This window comes from Cheilinus undulatus, linkage group 2, assembly GCF_018320785.1.
Source record: "Cheilinus undulatus linkage group 2, ASM1832078v1, whole genome shotgun sequence".
NCBI lineage: Eukaryota > Metazoa > Chordata > Actinopteri > Labriformes > Labridae > Cheilinus > Cheilinus undulatus.
Window position 1 is genome coordinate 22,493,090 of NC_054866.1, and position 21,077 is coordinate 22,514,166.

The 21,077-nt window shown below is 38.0% G+C and overlaps 1 protein-coding gene across 1 annotated transcript; it reads right to left on the minus strand.

The window, feature by feature from the left end:
- Window positions 1–519: 519 nt before the first annotated feature.
- On the minus strand, window positions 520–19,983 carry nlrx1 (NLR family member X1). The gene is made up of 12 exons (XM_041810137.1): window positions 19,812–19,983; window positions 16,947–16,997; window positions 13,593–13,708; window positions 12,753–13,140; window positions 11,816–12,047; window positions 10,304–11,468; window positions 9,513–9,696; window positions 9,089–9,184; window positions 7,362–7,448; window positions 4,645–4,896; window positions 4,262–4,472; window positions 520–4,053 (listed from the first exon to the last, which is right to left on the minus strand). Exons 2-12 carry the CDS (start codon window positions 16,961–16,963, stop codon window positions 3,904–3,906), a joined length of 2,898 nt encoding a protein of 965 aa, XP_041666071.1. The 5' UTR covers window positions 16,964–16,997; window positions 19,812–19,983; the 3' UTR covers window positions 520–3,903.
- Between the last annotated feature and the right edge of the window lie 1,094 nt (window positions 19,984–21,077).

Sequence of the window (21,077 nt, forward strand, 5' to 3'; positions counted from 1 at the left end):
TTTAGGGCCACTAACCTAGATTTGTTTCACACATCCATCGGAAAACTTTCGATATACAGCGTTTGGGAAAGGGCAGAGCCTTCAGAAAAAAACTCGGAGGGTGACTGGATGAACGTTCCGTCTGTCACATCTTTACGGGCCAATCAGAGAAACAAAACACGTGACGTCATCGGCACTACCGAGGTGCGCGTGTGCAGCTACCGAGGTATAAACTCCATATAGAACTGCATAACGTGAACCATGGCGACTACAGACATGTCAGTACACAACTTCTGTCATTTTTGAAACGAAAACAACTCAGTGCTGTTCTTTGTTCTTCTTTTAATGAAGAAATGTCATCAAGTTCTGATAAAACTGGCGCTTTGCAAGATGGATTTGCCAGTAAGAAACAAGGAAATGGGTGTATCCATCTGCTTTGCAAAGTTAAAGGGCCACTGAAAACAGGCAGGAAAGTAATCTAACTAAAGTTAATTTTGAATAAGAATAAAAACCAAGAGAGCAGTGTTTCCATCATAACATTTAATGCAGCAGGCTATAATTTACATCCAGAGACATTTCAGCTCAGCTCATTCACAAATTCTGATCTTTTCTGTCTTTATAAGACATTTTGATATGTAATACAACTAAATAAGGCAGCCCTGAACCCATCTATAACTCCTCTCACATGTGCAAAACAGCAAACACCTAATCAAATAGATAAACCCTGATGTAAAAACGACCACGAGGGATGCATGTGGTCTGAAATGTTCACGTACCCATACTGAAACAAAATTTTAAAACTGTTTTTTTTTTTAAATTACAACAGAAAACATTCTAATTTTTTTTTTAATGTTCTCAAACACAAACCACTGTGCAAAACCTTCCTGAAACATCAAAAATAAGCTAACATCTGATGTAAACATGGCTCTGAATGTGAGTGGACATTTGATGTCAGGATTTTTTGTGCTTGGTACCTTAAACACTCATTCAAACAAACAAAAAAAAGAAAACCCAACAACAAAATTATGTTAAATATTTAAAATGAATCAAAGACAAATGCATCCGTAGGCGGTAAAGATGAAAAATTGATTAATGCACTGTAAAAACATCTGATATGTTGACAAGTCCTTAAAGTTAATGCACATTTATCAGGATGGATAAATATAGTCATTTATGATTGTTGAGAAATTACTTTGCATAGATGTGTGTCTGCATGTGACCCCAGAAAACATGATAGCAAAAATATATAAAAATGTAAAGTAGAGCTGGTTAGATTTATTCTCCTCTGACAACATTTTAGATCAACTTTTTATACTAAACAACACCTCAAAACATTAAAGATCTTTATGTTTATGTGACAGTGCAACTACCAAAATCAATTAAAGATTTTTACATTTGTTAAATGTTCAAATATAGTGCATCCAAACAAAAACACCACAGAGACGATCTAAACTGACTTATCTGTATCCTATTTCAGAGCAGACTGTGAGTTTTAAAAAGAAAACGTAAGACCCTGAAATTATTCTGAATTTATTTTGGGCTCATTGTTTCATTGATCTTTTGCATTTGGGATCACAATGTCTGTCCTGCCCCCACCCAGATAGAAAAAAGGACATGTTTTATCTGCAATTTCCTATGCATTTTCCAGATTATTGTGTTTTAACTTATTGTTGTAATTTATCACTGAAATGTATTATTTATTATGACGTGTGCTGCTGACCTCTTGGCCAGGTCATCCTTGTAAAAGAGATCTCGACCTCGATGGGTCTTTATCTGGTTAAATTAAGGTTAAATAAAAAAAATGAAATGTTAATTACTGAATGTCAGTGACAATTCCCCATTATAATCTGTGTAGTGCAATTTTTTATACCGAAAGCTTAGAAAAAGGAAATCATTTTATAAAATCTACATAATCTAAGATTATGAGATGGTGAAAACAGAAGAGTCACATAAAAATGCCCCTTTATGTTTATGTGTAACCCTTAAACAAATGTCTAATGAGAATATTTTGACATCTTAAAGAAGCACTTAAAAGGAGGTATTCACAAGGCCAGCTATGTAGGCATCAGGGCTTTTATATCCTTTAAGATCACCGCCTGTGAATGGAAGAATGCCTTTCTCTGTCCGGTCCTATCAAGTGTCTCCGTTTGTGAGCACCCTTGAGGTGACTAACTACATCTGACAGAGTCACTGACATTTGTGTTTAGTAGGCTAACTTATAGTTACTTCCTGTTTCCTTAATGGCCCAAAAATACACCTCAAATGTAAAAACTGTCAAAAATGCTTCTAGCCTAATGCCAGCAGCGGTACTTCCACTGCAGAGAGTGATGTCATGATAGTCACGTCTGCAGGCTGTCAATATCATTCTTTTCCTCTGTTAATGATTTTTTTTAATTTCACTCAAACCTTGTCTTTAGTAAAGAGCAGTGGGAATCCTGATTCCTAAGGAGAGGGAGTCCTCTGATCTAAACCACTTTAGAACCATTTAACGGTTATATGAGGAGGGAAAGATTTTCTTTAGTATTGTAGCACAGACGCTTACTAGCTATTTAGAAAGGAATAGTTTAATAGATACATCAGTACAGAAAACAGGGATCCTAGGTTTTCCTGGGTGCACAGAACACACTAACATGATCAGATTTAGGAAGCTAAGGCAAGGAATAAGGATTAACATGTTGTATTTTCAGATTTGGCAAATGCATGTGATTTTGTACTACATTTTAGAGGGTATTTAACTATTTTAGAGTACCAGGGGTGGTGGGTGGCTAAGTGAAAGCACATTTTAGAGACATTAGGATGTGTATTATGATGTCTAACTTCACTGCAAGTAGGCGGGGACTGGAAATTTGCATTATGGCAGGGTGACACTGGTGACCACAACAGTGCCATGTATAAGAAGGCTACAATAGAGGCTAAATAGGAATCTCAAGTATGCTAGTATGAATATCAAGCCTGACAAGTCCAGGTTTAGGGACTTTTTTGCTGAGCGCTTATCCTTTCCACAGAGCATTAGTTCCTTGTATTAGCTTCAAATCTAGCTATTAGTTTCAAGCATCTATTTATGTTATTTTACTATATATTTAGTCAAAACTTGACCCATTGTTGTTATTTGTTCTTATTTTTAGGCTCTTTTTGCCCCTGGGGCAGCTGGTTTGTACAAACATTGCTTTTTATACAAATTCAAGATGCTTTAAAGACTGCTTATTTAACCTATGACAGTGTAAAAGTTAACACTTTTTCCACAACACTTTTTCTTACTAGTTAAACATCAGAAGGCCCTGACTGCCTTTACATTGAATGCGTTTATTTTGAAATACATGCAAGAAATGCCGAGTTAGTATCAGAAAAACCTGAAAGTGTCTCTTCTAAAACAGCAAACAGATCGCGAAAAAAAGAGCAGAGACACAGGCTGGAGACCATCAGGTATGAAACTGATATCAAATATCTGTAGACCACCTCTGGATGCCAAAAATAAGTCTAAACTTTGCCTTTTAGCCATTAGGTTCATATTTCTAAACTACTTTATGTTTTCACTCTCACAGGAACAACAGAACCATTTTCCACTGGCCTGTAAAATACAATTCTAGTCAATTTCAACAAGATATCAGTAACTAACTTTTATTTATTGTTTATTTTATCTGAAAACATCCCTTTTTGCTGTTATAAATGCAGTCTTTCTAACTGTCTCACCTCTCAGATAATAGTTTTATTGCAGTTTGTTCTTCTGTCTCAGTTTGAACAAGTGGAAGACTTAAACCTGTCCCAAGTTTGACAAATCAAATCAAAAGTCAGCCAAGCAACAAAATCTCAAATATATTCAGTTCTTAAGTCTTGTTAAAACTTGATCATATAGGCAGAGTACACCTGAATTGAAGTTTTTTCATTCAGGATTCTCAGAGGGGAGGTTTTCAAGTTTCAGATTTGTCACTTGCTGTATCCTGTAGGTGGAGGTAGTGTGTCCTTCTCCAGCATCTGTAGAGTCTGCCGCACTCCTTTCTCTACACGACGGAAGTGAAGCCTCTTCCAGAGACTCTGCTGCTGCTGACGACCCCACTCCAGGTCCCTGAGGAACACCTGAGCACAGGAGGAGGAGACTCAACTAACAACATAGAGCAAGCGTTTTTCTATGTCAATATGCTGAGCAGCCATACGTGCTAATGTATGGGGGCTGATGAGTACAAATATGAGGCATCAGCTCAAATGACTTCTATTGGAACACTTCACACATCAAGTTTTCGGATAACAATCATTTAAATTTTGTAAAAACCTCACTTGTTTTTACCTTGAGCTGCTCTTTAACCCGCCCTCGGTCCCAGGACGACGCGTTCTCTCTGATCACGCTGAGGATTGGGTGCCAGTCCTCTGACAAGTCTGAACCTTCAGTGACTGAGGCCAGGACCCGGACTCGCCGCCCGCTGCCCCCATGACTCTTTGTGATGCCACGGACATATAGAGACTGCTTTCCAACGTCGCTCAGAGGATTCAGGTACAAACTGCACACAAAGACATGAAAATCCATCAAAAAAAAACCTAATAAAGATGCAAAGGACGAGATTTTCTCATATCTTTAGTGAGAAACTGTTGAAACTTCCTCTCTCTTAGCTAACATAACACTGATTTTCGGTATATCTGGTCAAAAGCTTGATTTTTTGCAGATTTTCTCACTGCAAGGTGTGGATGTTGGGGTGCTCCCTGCAGGCGTCCACCAGAGCAAGAGCAGCGTTGTCTCCGATGTTGTTGTACGCAACGTTCAGCTCCTGCAGCCCCATGTGTTTCTGCAACTTGCCGGCCAGGTCCAGGGCCCCTGCATCCCCCAGCCCAGTGTGCATCAGGGACAGGTAGGTCAGGCTCTGGTTCTCTGGCAGGGCCTCCAGGAGGGTGTGGGCCCCAGAATCCATCAGAGGATTATCACACAGTCTGAAGGAAAAAAAAATTAAAAGACTGTTTAATCAAACAGATGGTTTGGAATAAACTATGCTCTGTATAGTATGCTTGGTTTTTAAGATTTATTTTTGGAGGAGTAGGGAATGACTTGCAGGCAAGAAGCCATAGGCTGGACTTGAATCAAAACTGCCTGCTTGGTCATCTGCATCCCCCTCATGTTAGATTTCACTTCCGGATGAACTATACTGCTATATTATTGTTTTTATATCTGCACAAACTAACTGTTTGTTTATTTTCTGAACGAAGGTCACATGGTGTTTTTTTTTTTTAATAAACTAAATGTGTTACCCCTTAATGTGTTATTTTTGTGTTCTGGAGGAACTGTGCATGTTTTTTTTCTGTTCTGAGTGTATTTCATGTTACTTTTTTGTTCTGGATGAAAATGTACGTGTTATTTTTCTGTTCAGGGGCCTCACAATGAGCTGAGAGAAGAACAAACTTCTAGTTGAAACCATAGGGTTTAGTCTGGATTACAATCTGCTGGCACAGCTTGGATCTTTTCATTGAAATTCTTGTCAACAAAGCTTCACTTATTCAGGGATTAAAGCATTTCCTGCAGCTGCTTCACAATAAAAGCCCTCTGGTAGATCACCAGGAAAAGTGGGGTTCCCTGATCTACTGTTCATGTTTAGGTCTTGTTTATTCTTTCTGAAGTCTGACCTTTTAATTTTAATTTGTGATGAAGCCTTTGTTATAAATTGGGGTTGTGAGGTATTTGAATTGTTTGTTTTTGAGAAGAAGAAGAAAACGTTACAGTTGCATGATGGGAAGTGTAGAAATCAAGAGTTTTGGAAAAGTACTGTGATACATAATAAGATACAAGTGCAAAGTTTTTCAGCCTAAGATTATTTAAGTTTTACTTTTTAACTTTTTTTTATGTTGTAAAATCTTTAAAACCTTATGGTGTTGCAATAATCAATCACAATTTATAACTATTTTAGTAAAAATATTTACAATTTTAAAGTTATAAAGAGATGATGCAGCATGCAATGAGTGAAACACATTTAGAACAAAACATTAAAAAATCTTTGATGACAAAAATAAAATAAATGTATAAATAATGGTTCCAAATGCAAAGACAGAGAAGGACCAAACAGAAAAAAAACAGCACAAAGAAATAAGGTATCTGTCAGCTTATTCAGTTTTCTTTAATTTCTCTGTTGTGATTTCATCAAAGACTGCTAAAAAAAGACTACTAGTGCAAGCCAACAAATTAGAATATCATGCAAAATATTTTTTGGATAATCAAATTTAATTTGCGTTATAATACACATTTGAAATATTTCTGTCGTTAAATCTTGATAAGAACAGCTTACAGCCCACAAAAAAGTAAATAAAAAAACAACATCTTAAAATACTAGAATATTGTGGAAAAGTCAAATTTGCAAAGGTTTCCTGAGCCTTTATCACCTCTCTTGCTCAGTAAACCCAACCATAATTATGGGGAAGACTGCTGAGGGTAAGCCACAGAAGGTCACTGCTGAAAGGGCAGGTTGCTCTTAGAGTGTATCAAACCATTTTCGTGGAAAGTTGAGTGAAAGGGAAATGTGGCAGGAAAAGGTTCAAAATGATTAGTGACTCTAGAATATGCAGAGGCTTCACATTTTGAACACAACTATGAGAAAAATGAACTTTTATATGATATTCTAATTTATTGAGATACACAAGTATAAAACAAAAATTATTTTATAGTAATTCTTGTTAGAACCCCATCAGTCATTTTTTTTCATTACAACAAAGAGATATATTACCACCAATAAAATACTTAAAATAACCGATCACAACCAATTCAGAGGTAAATCTGCATCATTAAGTTCTTCCTTTTTAAAGTTTCTAAAGTGCTTATGCTTTTGAAGAAAAACTGGATCAAACCTGATAAAGTCTCAGAGATCTAAGGTGGTACACCATTTTCTTCTTATTCTACTTCCTTTTGATGATTTTGCTCTAAAACAGCAAATAAAATTCGTTGTATGTGTAAATGTACTTGGCAGTGAAACTTAATTCTAATTCAGGAACAAAAATTAGGTAGGTTTGTTTTAACTGTTGTACATTAGTTGTCTAGAAATGTTTTTTAGTTAAACACAAGCCATAAACTGCAGACTGTTTGGTTCTTGTCCTATTATCTTCTGCCATGTAATCAGCTACTTCATCCATCCAAAGAAGAAAAAAAGTTTTTCATCCAATTCAGTGTTTATTTTGCCGCTTATTGGAATCCTTTTACTGTTGAATATCCTCCAAATGTTTTCAGAATCATTTTTCTAAAGTTATAGTGTTAAATAACATCTCAGTAGATGTCAGAGAGCAGAGCTGTTGGACACAAACTTCATTTAATTTATTCAAGATTTAATAATTTGGATGTAAATAGAGTTTCATAATACAGAGAGGGTTCTTTTTAACACACAGGTTAAACAGATTTATGTATTAAAGTTTAGTCTTACTGTAGAGATTTAATGGAAGCCTTTGGATCGAGCAGCAGATCTCTCAGGAGGATGCAGGAGTCAGGGCCCAGGCTGTTAAACTGCAGACTGAACACAACAGAGGCAGGCAACAAACATCACACACAAACAAACAAACATGCTGTACAAGCAGGGAGTGTAGCCCTAACCCATGCTCAGACTGCAGATGATAAAAGATCTGATTTAAAAATCTGAGTCCATCATGTAAGAAGAAATGTCACACAGAAGTTCTCATGTGTAGATAGAAGCAAATAAGGTGCATTTCCTCCTTGTGTGTCTTTGCAGTCTGAGCCCATCTTAGTCAAAGTAAACACATTCAATTAAAGCATTAAAAACAAACTCCCTATTTCTTCAAACTTCAGCTTTTTACTCGTGAAAACAATTTGCACTTTAACATACAGCTCAGGAAAAATTAAAGGCCCACTTCAAATGAGCTCCAAACTCTCAGGTTTCCCCTCACATCAGTATCTGCATGCATGGGTTCTCTTCCAGACTCTGTTGAGTTTCAACACAGGTAAACATGATCTTTTTTTAATGATCCTCTGATCACCTGATAATCCACTGAATGAAACTGAGCTGCTGATATTTTTGCTCTGTAAGAGTCAATTCCCCGCCAGCAACACTGCAGGCTGCTTGAGAGCATGCCAAGACCAAAGACTATAACGATGGACACTGGCCTCCTGACTGAACTCTGCTTATTTTGTCTGTAATTCTGCTTGTTCTCTGAGAGTTTACAGATATGGGCTGATCGCTTCAATAACACCAGAAATCATGGGTGCAGTGTAACCAACTGCTCAACCATAACCCAATGAAGAAAAAAAACTCTGAAAAGTGGTGAAACTTTCCAAGTTGTTTAGGAAGCATAACATTTATATGGCATTAGTTCACCTTGACACAGGGACAGACAACTACAGCAGAACAGCTGGGAGGAACTCAGATGGGAACTAATGTCTGCTGAATGGCACATCAGAAGAGGTGAAAGTCTGTGTGTGATTGCACCTTCAAGAAGAATTTTTTTCTAATACCCACCCCAACATACACGGCATGGGTAGTGACAGGTGTTTAAAATTTACAGAGCTATAATAAAATTCATGATAAAAAATGAGTCTTAACCTTCATAAAATCTAACATTTAAAAAAAAATCCCCTCTCATAAAGTGTGTGCAGATACACCCATGATCTACCCAGTCTATCTTTTGTCCTATCAGAGTGTAAATGTGTTTATTTTTCATGTAAAGCCCATCATTTTAACATGGGTGTATATGTGACTTCCAGTACTTCTGCCGACAGCTTCAAGTGGACACTTGAGGTACTACAGGCACTTCTGGCTTCATTTTCATCAGGCTGCTGCTTGGTCAACAATATAGGAGCAACTTAAACTTGTTTTTCACTGAATTTTTGGGTTCTCTCTGTTTTTTTTTTTTGTTTGTTTTCTTGACCATATATAATTTTCTGCAAAAAAATGCCAATTTTATCGGTAGTTTGTCGATGTTAAAAAAATACTTTAAACAGCACAATCAGACAATACAGATTTTTGCAGTGGTCTGATATTTTTTCTGGAGCTGTATTTATGGAGCAGAAACTGAAGTTATGGTACTAAGTATAAAATGTGCAACATTCAACATCATGCAGAAAAACAACATTAACCCATGTCTTTCCTCTCACACCATTTCAATAAACATCAAAACACACAAACTCAGTTTGTCTCACTTGAGGCTGGTTACGTGTCTGAAGGCCGGCCCCAGTGTCTTTAGCATGTCATGAGTGAGGAGACATGAAGACAGGTCCATCTCCTGCATGTGATAACTACAGAGACAAATACCTGCATTAATACTGTTGTTACCTTACACATAAAGAATGACCACACTCTCATCAACACAGTGACACACACAATGAACATAACATTGTTATCTAATTTAAACATCAGATAAGCTGATACCTTAATCCCAGGTACAGGTGTCTATATCAGGACTGAATGGATGGTAAATACCACATTAATACAGAAAGGTCAGACTATAGATCAGTTTAGACTGTAAGTGATCAAGCTGTAAAAAAATGTATTTTGGTTCTACTTAATAAATAAAAAAAATGACCAAATAAGTCAACACTGAGCAGGTGTGAGTGTAGAGTTTACCTGGCAGGTGTGCATGACAGCACTGAGCTGAGGATGAAGCACTTCAGAGACGTCATGCGGATGTTGGTGAGGCAGATGCTTCTGATGGAGGCCAGAACATCAGCGGTCAGTCGGGGGTTCTGAAACTCGTACAGAAGAACCAGCAGGTCCATCACCTCCTCAGGGGGCTGAGGTTTATTCAGCTCTACAATTAAATAAGATAAAATACAATTTATCTTCACTAACACTTTGTGTTTTTATAGACCAAAAAATGCACTAAAACCCTCCATTAACAGTTCAAGACAGGGATCGATATGAAGATGATCATTGTCTTTGTACACAATTTAATTTGGTTTGTAATGCAGCCTACTTCAGAACAAACTTGTTTTTTAGACTAATTCAACTCCAACAACTATTTTATGTTATCCACCAACTGTCTGATTAGTTTTTAATGTTTTAGCAACCACATCTGCAAGACAGAAGAGTCAAATTAGAGCAAAAATTTGAGCTTGATCTGTTTGGAAACACATGGAGAGCATGAGCATGCACTGGTCAGTTAATAGTTGGGTTTGCATATGCATCTAAAAGCAGGATTTAAAGTTGGACTTCCATTACAAAATGCTGCATAGAAACAGTAGACCTTCTCGATTTCAACAAAGCAATTTGTTGTTTTTATCAAAAATTGAAAAATATTATATGTTGTTTTTACTCTCATCTTATTTTCACCCAGTGTAATGTGAAGCTAAAGTTTAACGTCAAACATACAAAACAACACAGACAGAAGGAACAGAGCTATAAAGAAAATGTTTTACCTCTGACCAGGTACTTTCTGAGCGCCCGAGTGATCTGAACCACAGTGCTGCTCTGGATGCTGCAGCCCAGCTGCTGCAGGAGGACTCGATTCCCATAATGCAACAGTCCTCCCATAAAGATGGGGTAGAGCTCAAAGGGCTGACCCTCAGTGCCCTGCTGCAGCTGTGGGCCATGAACTCCCAGCAGGCTTTGCTCCACCTGGTCCAGGACATCCTCATTGTGGCTGTCCTCATTGCGAAACAACTCGGCTGCCATTGTCTTGGCGATGCTTCCTTTGTTGTAGCGGTTGATTCGATCGTAGACCTTGGGGAACAGCTTCAGCAGGTTGAACACAGCAAAGATACGCAGAGGGATGACCTTGGAGAGGATGCTGACTAGTGCACCTACGTCTTCACTAGCCTGACCAATGGCCACAGATACTTGCCGGGTCATCTTCTCCAGAGCGGACTTGTTTTCTCCCAGAACCACGTAGAGCGCTGCCAGGTACTCCTGCATGGCTGGGACGGCAAACACATATCGACTCATATCATTCTCACCATCCTCCTCGTCAAAATGTTTCCCGTTTTCTACGCAGGGAGCCAGGAAGAAATCCAACACGTCTGTGCGAAATATGGCAAGCTGATGGAGCTCTTCATCAGTCTTTGTTTTCCCACCAATCCACTGCTCCAGTTCCTTCTCTGAGAATGATGTGCGTTTGTACGTCACGCCGTCATATGCCAGTTTCCCCAGAGTTCTGACAACATACAGCATCAGAGAGCTGTGGTCCTGAATGGGAACATTTGTCCCTGTCTTTCTTTCCAGCACTTCCCCCCCGAAGTTGAGCCTGAGGAAGCTTGTGTAGATGCCGGTGAGTGTGCGTATTGGCGCTTTGGCATCAGTGAAGTGCAGGAAGTGTAAAGTAGCACAGGTGAGCCAGCAGTATGAGGGCAGGAAGCAGGCAGCAGCCAGCTGGCTCTCTCTCTGAAGGTTCAGGTACAGCAGCTCAATGAGCGCATGGGCTTCATGGTTTCTATCTGTCTCCCCCGTCTGCTGCAGAAGGCGGCTAGTGAAGTATGCACGCTGGCGATCTGGGTCATTGAAGCCGCAGATCTGAGCGTAACGACTCACGTACTTCTGAGGTATTCGCTCCACAGCCGACAGCCGGGTGGTGACCAAGACACTCGCCTGGAAACCAAGACAGACAGCAACCATGACCACCAACAACCCAGATTCAAATAGACTAGTCAAATGACGTTTTTGATTATTTCCAAAGGTTTGATCGCTTTGTTGTCTTTAATGTCTTATACGGCTATTTTCCACAGCTCTGTTTCTCCAGTAAACTTTTAAAAAAATCATTATTCCTTCACATAAATAATTTCAGAGTCACTCTGTCTAACCCTCATAATCACCAGAATCAGAAATGGCTGCATTTCAGTTCAACAACCACCCAGTGTTAAATGACGGCCCAGCCAGATCTCAGCAACGGACATTATAAGTCTGCCGTAACAGAGTAACAGCAAGGTTTGTCTCACCTCAGGCAGCAGGTACTTCCTGAGCAGGTTGACGACCAGCACATCTGAAGGCACCGACTCGTTGGGATCACTGCAGAGCTCCGAAGCTCCGATCCTAAAGTCCAGCTTCATCTTCTCCATCCCGTTAAAGAGGAAGAGCACGTCCTTCGCCTGGTCCCCCGCTCCACTCAGCAGGGGGTGTTTACTCAGGTGGAGGTACTTCCTGCTCACGAGGTCCCGTAAGGAGGCAGTCCTGTGGGAGATGAGGAGGAGGGGCCTGTCAAGATGTGTGCATTATCCATGTCTTGGAGGCAAACATGCTGAGCTGTGGACCAGATGTTTTTTATGATTGTGGGGAATCTTAATAGTTAAATAAAAAAGTAAATGAATGAATAAAAAAATATATATTTTTATATCTTCTATTATCCTTTACTATTATTTATGTACTTTTTAAAATGTTATGTTTTTAATGTTTTTTTGGATTATGTTATCCAATATATTCTATTAACTGTACTGTATATTGACTTTTTTATTTTGGGTGTCTAATAAAATCATTTTAAAACCATTAATTAATTCCAATTTTTAAAATCTTATTTCATTTTTTATCTTACACTATCTGATTCAAATTTGAATAACTTATTTTCCATATTTATCATGGCTTTTATCAAAATATATATTTAAAAAAATACACATATATTAAAACAGTATTTTTTTTTACATGTTTTTAGAAATATCTTGTGCTCTCGTTTTACATTTATTAAAATCTTATATCTCTGAAAAGATTTCTTCATTCTTTTTTTCTGTCAATTGCATATGTCATATTATCCTATGCATCTGATTTACCTTAATATACTTTATATACCTTTATATATATATATATAATCAAGTTCAATATTTTCATATATTCAGCTATTTGATATAAATTATTTAATCAAAAATGTTGCTCTCGTTCTCGTACTTGTTCAGTTGTGAGAGGTCCTCACAGGAAAAGGGAATCAGTAGTTTGAACTGCCTCAGGGTCTTCCCGCTGCACCAGTCCAGGACCAGTTTCCTCACCAGTGTGCTCTTCCCGGTCCCCACGGCACCGTACAGGAGGACGTTGAGGCCCCGCCCGTCGCAGCAGGAGGAGGGGTCCAACAGCTGCTCCACAGTTACATGGGAGGAGGGGGAAGGGGCCTGGAGGGGGGAGCAGTGCAGGCCTACTCTTTCCTCTGTGTTTCTCTCCAGGATTAAAGGGTCCACGTGCATCTTCTCTGGACTGAAGTAACCTCCGAACTGTTTCTCCTCCTGAGGGAGGTGACTGAACCACAGGAACAGCTTCCTCCTGTGCACCTCTATGGGGTCTCCTGAGGGACAAAAAAAGAGAAGAGCTGAGTTTGTGAACTTATACTGTCCTTCTGTATTTTTCTTTTTATAAAATCTGGTCCAATCATGTGTTGCTACAGATTTCCAGGATCCACTAGGAATCATATTTATGATTTTAGATCTATAATACCTCTAGTCCGTAACACTAAATCCTACACTCTTTTTATACCTGTTTTAATTTTTCAATTAGTCATTTCAAACTTCTCTCCTCTTCTCATTTTGCTTATGTGTGATTTCCGTGTGTGCACATGGCCCTGCAGTGTCTTGCACTTCTGTGGGCATTAAAAGGTGTGTCTCTGTGCGAGTTAGGATCAACTTTGAGCAAACCTGAGCATTTTCTTAAGAAAAAAACTCAGAAGTCTTAGGAAGATACAGGTGGAAGAGGTGTGTAGTTTTGTTAAAAGCAATAATTCTTTAGAAAAATTTTAAGCACCTGGTTCTGAGGAGGTGGAGCAGACTGTCCTGCAGTGAAAGGCAGCAGCCGGGCACAGAGAAACCTCCAACCTGTTCTTCAGCCTCCATACTGCCAGCAGCTGACTCAGCTGGCGCCTGCAAAACACACAACACAACACACAGGTCTGATCTGTTGATCACGATCTTAATATGAACAAATCCTCAGAGACAAGCTGAAAGGTCACTTCAATCACAGGGGGAGAGAAATGAGGCAGGATCTACCTCAGCTGGCAGGGAAACAGCTGGTATTAAGGTGTTTGCAGGTTGCAGCAGGTAAAACGACATACCTCCAAGGCACTGACATTTATGCAGCACAAAAGATTACACCCAATAACTTGAATTGGGCTTGTTAAATCTGCTTAAACAAACTCACAGGAAGCTTCACTTGAAAAACAGACTACAGGGAAAAGTCTGCATATTTACTTTTGATGAATGAAACCGGAATATGAAGCATGTGAAGAAAAAACCAAAGATCTATGTCCTAAAAAGACAGGGGCATTTTTGCATAAGAAAGTAAAGATTCTGCTCCTTGTGTAGCTTTTTTTGTAATTTAATGATTGTTTTACGTCATCTTGTAAAAAAACTGCCCAGGTGTGTTAAATTGAGATTTAAATACACTTAAAAGTGAAGCTGACAATCAATTATTGCAACGTCAATCAAAATGACCTTACTCTGGTGTTTGGACGCCTGCAAGAGGTTGGACAGGTTTGTGCACTTACTGGGAAAATGTTTTAATGAGTTCACAAGAACTCAAGAGAGAAAGTATCCAGGTACTATTACATAAGTAGCAAACACACACACACACACACACACACACACACCCACACCCACACACCCCCACACACACACACCCACACACACACTTTTAGAAAACATGCTTCAGAGTATGAAGAAAATGGTTGTGTTGTGTGAAGATTTTAAATAACTTAACTTGCTGCATCTCAGTTCTGTAGTTGTCTACAAACCTCTCAATAACTTTTTCAGGTTAATTATACAAACCCAATTCCAAAAAAGTTGGGGTACTGTGCAAAATGTAGATAAAACAACATATCAAATGTTGAACCGGAGACATTTTACCCTTTTATGAAAAATATTAAGTAGGGACAGGGCAACAAAAGGCTGGAAAAGTAAATGTTCTAATGACAAACAGCTGGAGGAGCATTTTGCAATTACATTATGTAATAATTACAATATGTAATATTAGGTTGATTGACAACAGGTCTGTAACATGACTAGGTGTACAAACAGCATTTTAGAGAGGCTGAGTATCTCTGAAGTAAAGATGGGCAGAGCTTCACCAATCTCCAAAAAAAGACAGCGTCTGAAATTTGTGAAACAATTCCAGAAAAATGCTCCTTCATGTAAAATTTAAAAGACTTTGATAGCCCATCATCTACATTACATAATATCATCAAAAGATTCAGAGAATCCAGAGAATTCTCTGTGTGCACAGGACAATTTCAAAGGTCAATACTGGATACCTGTTATCTCCAGGCCCACAGACTGCACCGCATTAACAACAGGCATGATTCTGGACTGGAAATCCCTCAGGAACACTTCCAGAAATCATTGACTGTCAACACTGTTGGCAGTGCCATCCACAAATACAAGTTAAAGCTGTGCCATGCAAAAAGAAGCCATATGTGAACATGATCCAGAAACGCTGCCATCTTCTCTGGGCCCAAAGCTCATTTAAAACGGACTGAAACAAAATGGAAAACTGTTCTGTGTTCAGACGAATCCTGCAGACTAAAGAGGAGAGGGACCATCCAGCTTGTTATCAGCTTTTAGTTCAAAAGCCTGCATCTCTGATAGTATGGGGTTGCATCCATCACAGCAGCATGACTTCACATTAGGGTGCTAAACCTACCTTTCACCAATAGAAAACATTTGGCGCATCATAAAAAAATAAAAAAATCTGGCAAAGAAGACCAGGACTGTCGAGGAGGGTGAATCTTATTCAGACAAGAATGGGACAACATTCCTCATCCAACACTCCAGTCAGTCTCCTTACTTAGATGTTTACAGACTGTTGTTAAAAGGAGAGGATGCTATGCATGGTACTGTCCCTCTTTGAGATGTGTTGCCATGAAATCCAAAATGAGATAATATTTTTCATGAAATGGTAAAATGTCTCAGTTTCAACATGGGATGTTTTTTGTACTCTATTGTGAATACAATATGACATTTTAATTAATTATGAGATTTGGTTTTATTTACATTGGGACTGTACTTTACAAGTTGAAAAAATCTGCTTGGTTGTATAAAAGGGGCTGTTACAATAATACTAATAATACTTACCATGCATGTTAAATTGAGCATTGTTGGAATTTATTGATGATCATTGTCCACATTAACACACCCTATCCCCCACTGTTCTGCAGAGATATGAGTATGTATTTTTTATCTAGCTCTGGTATTTATCCCACAGCCAATATCTTTGACCACTGCAGGATGTAACAGTACAGTTCAATCAACAATGCAACACACACAAGATAAAACAATCAGAGAGCCTGACTGTAAATCCTGAAGTATAAAGGCTTTTCATCTTCCTCTTATCATGGGTCCAAGTGGCAACCTTTAGATCAGCCATGATCAGTTTAAATAGGGTCAGACTTAACCTTGACCCCAGGACAAAATGTGTTCAGCCAACTCTGATGCCTTGCATTTCCATGTATTGTTAAGAAATACATTGTTAAAGAGCCTTATTGGCTTAACTATGTGTACATGTTAAGGTCAAAAGACTCAAATAACAGCATGTTGTGAGGAACAGGACTCCACCACACTCACAGTCATCACTGTGGCTCTCTGCATCTAAAACTTCATAGGAACTGTATTACTTATATTTACTAAACTTCAAAAAGTAATGATTGTATAAGGGCTGTGGAAAAAGATCTGTCATAACATAAAACACTGAACTTACACACAAACACTCTTAGAAACACTGAATGTGTCATACATAATTCAGTAGTAGTGTGTCAGGTACTTCTTTGAACGTCACAGCTTTAATGTATGATGTTTCTGTTACAGTAAACTTTATTTTGATTAGATGGATTTTTAAAATCATTATAGGTTCCACAAACATCATCATGAATATTCTAATCAGCATGATGTGTTATGGTTGAATTGCTGTTATGTTAGCTCCAAAACAAAACTTTAGAGAGAGTTTTGTGTTCATACAAGGTTTCTGATCTGCTATCAGTCCGGCTCTACTAAGATTCAAAAAGGATTGCTCAACCTCCACATCCCAAATCCTTGAGCAATCCTTGTAGATCAGACAGTTTACCCAAGACTGAAATATGAGCTTCAGTATTATTAACAGGCAGTAACTTACCTGTGAATGGAACTCATTCTGCTGTTCAGCCTCTATACGTTCGGGAGCACTCTGTGGGAAACAGGAAGCACACACAAATTAAGACAATGTATGGAACAAAGGACCACAAAATCCCCATACAGCAGGGCTGCAATTATGGCATATTTTTTGAAGTTCTGGGCACCCAGTATTGGGTAACTCCTTCTGTTAAACTGTCTAAACTGCACAGAGCAATGACATATTTGTGCAATGGTCCATGTTGTGATGCACACTGGCTTGAAACTTTTCTTTGCATATGTATGCCCATATCCATATGCTTTGAAAAAGATGGCTATGATCAACCTTTTAATGCTACTGTTTCAATCAACCAATGTTTGTCAACATATATATATACATTTATATATATTTTGCAAAAGTCATAACAGATGTTATTTGAGGACACTTATTGATCCACCATGAGCACAGCACTTCGTAATATTTATCAAAATAATTTAACAATCAATAGTTTCAAAAATACCAAGGAGGAGTTGAAAAATGACACTGGCTCGTCTAGAGGTCAATACTGCAGATTAGAAAAAAGATCCAGTTACTTGGGTCTGATGTTTTTGTGAGAGTGCAACTTTACCGCTTTTTTCAGAATCAACAGAACCCGAGGTCCAATCTAGTTCTCCTTTAACATCCATGGCTTACAAAGGCAAAATAGAAAATTTAGGGTTGCTACTCACATTTTAAAATAAAATCTGAGCTTTTTCAAGACCTTTTTTTTTAACCATCCAGACTACTGGTGGGCTGATCTTGTGGCTAAAATTCAATTAAGTATTCACCTAATTAGGAACTTTATTTGTGCAAAAGCATTAGTGCATACAATAGGGCCGGAAAATTAATGTGAACTATGGTTAAATCTCACTGTGTCCTACTGCAATTTTCAAATCATGTAAGGCGCAATATTTCGTTAACCCGAAAAGTGTGTTACAATAACAGTTTAATTTTAAAAATGCAGCAATGATGTTATTCTCCAAACATTATAGAGTCCATTTTATTTTACAGTAGTTTCCAGAAAAACCCTTCTTTCCTTTGTTTTTGTATATCCTAATCAAAATGAAAATGACATAAAATTATCATTAATTTCGATACAACAATTCATATCCAATTTGCAAATCAGTGAAAATAATCACAATTAGATATTTTCCCCACATTGTTAAGCCCTTGAATGCAGTTAACAAAATGAGAAAATATTACAAGGAAAAAATAGCCTAAAATTATGATCACACACATTACACTGATCTCAGTGTCTCTCCATTGGCTACCCATTTGTTTACATATAGATTTTAAGATTTTTTTTTACTAGTTTTTAAAGCTCTTAATGGCCTTGCCCCTTCTTATTTATCTGGTTTGCTCTTACCTCATGAGTCCAGTAGAGCTCTCAGGTCTACATGAAGTTCTCTGTTAACAGTCCCAGTGAGAACTAAAATATACAGTGAGACGTCTTTTAATCACTCCGGCCCCCCTCTGTGGGACAACTGACCTGAAGACCTGAGGGCGGCACCAAATGTTAATGATTTAAAAGGCAAACTCAAAACCTACCTTTTTAGTCTGGCTTTTAACTGAATTTTATTTCATCCTCTTAATTCTTTTTAGAAATTTAAATTTTAATCTTAATTTCAGAATTATCTTTTGGTACTGTATCCTCTTATTTTATTATAAAATAAAAAGTTATCCTTAGGCATTGCATTTTCTTATTTTAGTTTATTTCCACGAGTTACCTTTGAGGGTTTTTATTCTTATCTTGACACATTTTTATTCTATTCTATTTCATTTTGATTTATTTCTGTTTCATTTATTGATATTTTTTCAAAACTTTCACCTAACCTCAGGTGTTTCCTCATCATATTTCCTCAATACTTAAGTTCATTTTCTTACAGTCTTTTTGATGACAAATTTCACCAATGTTGAGTATCCATTGTGGATTGTGGTAGAGGGACTGGGAAGTCGATTAGTGGGGTAGAACAAAGTTTGATTGATTATCACAATTACTTTGACTAATAATGATCTCATGGTAATTGTACACAGTTACTCCCTGATTTTACAACACCCTCATCACTCGCATGTGTTGAACTAAAACAGTCTTAACAATTTTGCAGTCTGAACCCTATGGAAAACAAGCAATAAATACACAAAAATAACATACAATAATACCAAAAATATCTATCTATTTCTGAGGTAGTGGTGGTGTAAAATATATCACAACAAACGTGAAACATTACAACACATGAAAAACCTACAGACAAAATGAGCCCAACAAGGCATGCTACAATAATAGTTTTAGTCATGTTTTGATTATTATGGAAAGCCGAAACGGACAATTGCAACACCCGGCAATAACAACACAAATGCATGCATATTTGTGCTTTAAACGTGGTCATTTCAGCTGCACTGCACTCTGTGGAAAATGACTCACTTTTGGAGCCAGTCTCGATGGACACTAGAGGAACTGCACTTTAGACACTTGGTTCAGCGTCATCCTCCAGCCTCTATCGCTGCAGCTTGTTTTAAACGTGCAGTATGTATTTATCTAGTGTGACAGGCTAATCAAACTCGGCATGCTAGCTACTTAATGTTAAATTTAACAAGTACCCCACACACCCATCCTGTGACCTGTCACGGAATGTTACGCCCTTGTGCCAGAGTTATTCATGGACACACATAAAAAGATGGAACAAAATGTATGAATGAGTTTGTGACTGTAAGAGCTAAATGCGACACTACTGTTAGTCAGCCTGCGTTATCGTCTGATAATTTACTGTCACAGCGGAGTTTAAAACGTGCAAACAGGTTGGAGCCAAAGCGAAATGTCATGTCAAGGAAAATAAAAGCACACAAACTTACACACAGACATGTACTCGTGGTTATCCCTCGTCTTCCGTGTGTCACTATTTTAGGAGATAAGCGTTTAATCTATACCCATTCTTATGTGTTTTTCTCTATTTATGTGTCTATCTGTTAAATAAATCTCATTCTGTCAGCTGTTGTGCTCTCCACCGTTTTCCGCTACACAGTAGTGAAGCCTTCAGCTAGAGTCCGGAAATAAGCTACTGCTTCACAATAAGAGTCACCTTTTTCTTCTTCATGGTATTCTTAAATAGTGGCAGCCGACTATTGCGTTTGAGGCAGTTACCGCCACCTACATGATTTGTTGTTATTTCTCAATAGCGAATAAGAAATAAGAGTTTGAAACATAAACAATTAATATTTAGGTCTGTTGTCGTGTAATATTAGATCTATTGCTATTTAACTCGATGTCTTAACGTTATATTTCCCTAGTTTCCTGCAACTGTGTGTGCTAGCTTTTTTTAACTGCTGTTTGGTAACGCAAAGATTTCAGAGTTTAATAGTGATTAGACTGAAGAAGAAAAATGTTTAAAAGTTGAACTGAGAATGCAAGTAAACACACAAACAAACAAAACAGCAGCGAGGAGAATTTGAATGTGCTCCCTATAAAACTTTATTTTTTAGCAGATTTTTTTCCCGTAACTCAAGTTATAATTTTCCTATTTGTTTTATTAAATTCAACTCTTCTATCTGCATTCTGCTGTTGTTAACAGCACTTCGAATAGCCCACAGTTGACCTTATATGGAGCATTAGCACCATCTTCTGGATGAAAGGGGAATCATTCAATGTTTAAATTTGACCATTTTAACAGTGGTGATGAATCGTGACCCAACTTTCTAAGAAACTACGACCACGTATCGTCAGCTCATGCATTATCATCAGCCCTGACAGGAAGTGAGTGCATAGATTTTATTGCACTCCTAGTTTCCATTATAACGAGTAAATTTACGTTGATTTATAGAGAATCTTGGGAAATTAATACATTATCAGCAAATAAACTCAGATATAAGATGCAAATGAGATTTCTTTTCAATTGAGTACACAAGAAAAACTGATTCCCGCTTAGGGTTTCTGTATATTGTTGACTTTTAGCCACAAATTTTTCCCAGGCAAACACAACTAACCCTGCAAAGCAGATGGTTCCACGTCTTACATCAGGCAAATCTCAGGCAATGGATTTATGAAACAGTCCATCTCGCTTCTCTGATTAATTCACAACTGGATTCAAAAAGAGATTTAGAAACTAGGGATGGAGGATATCC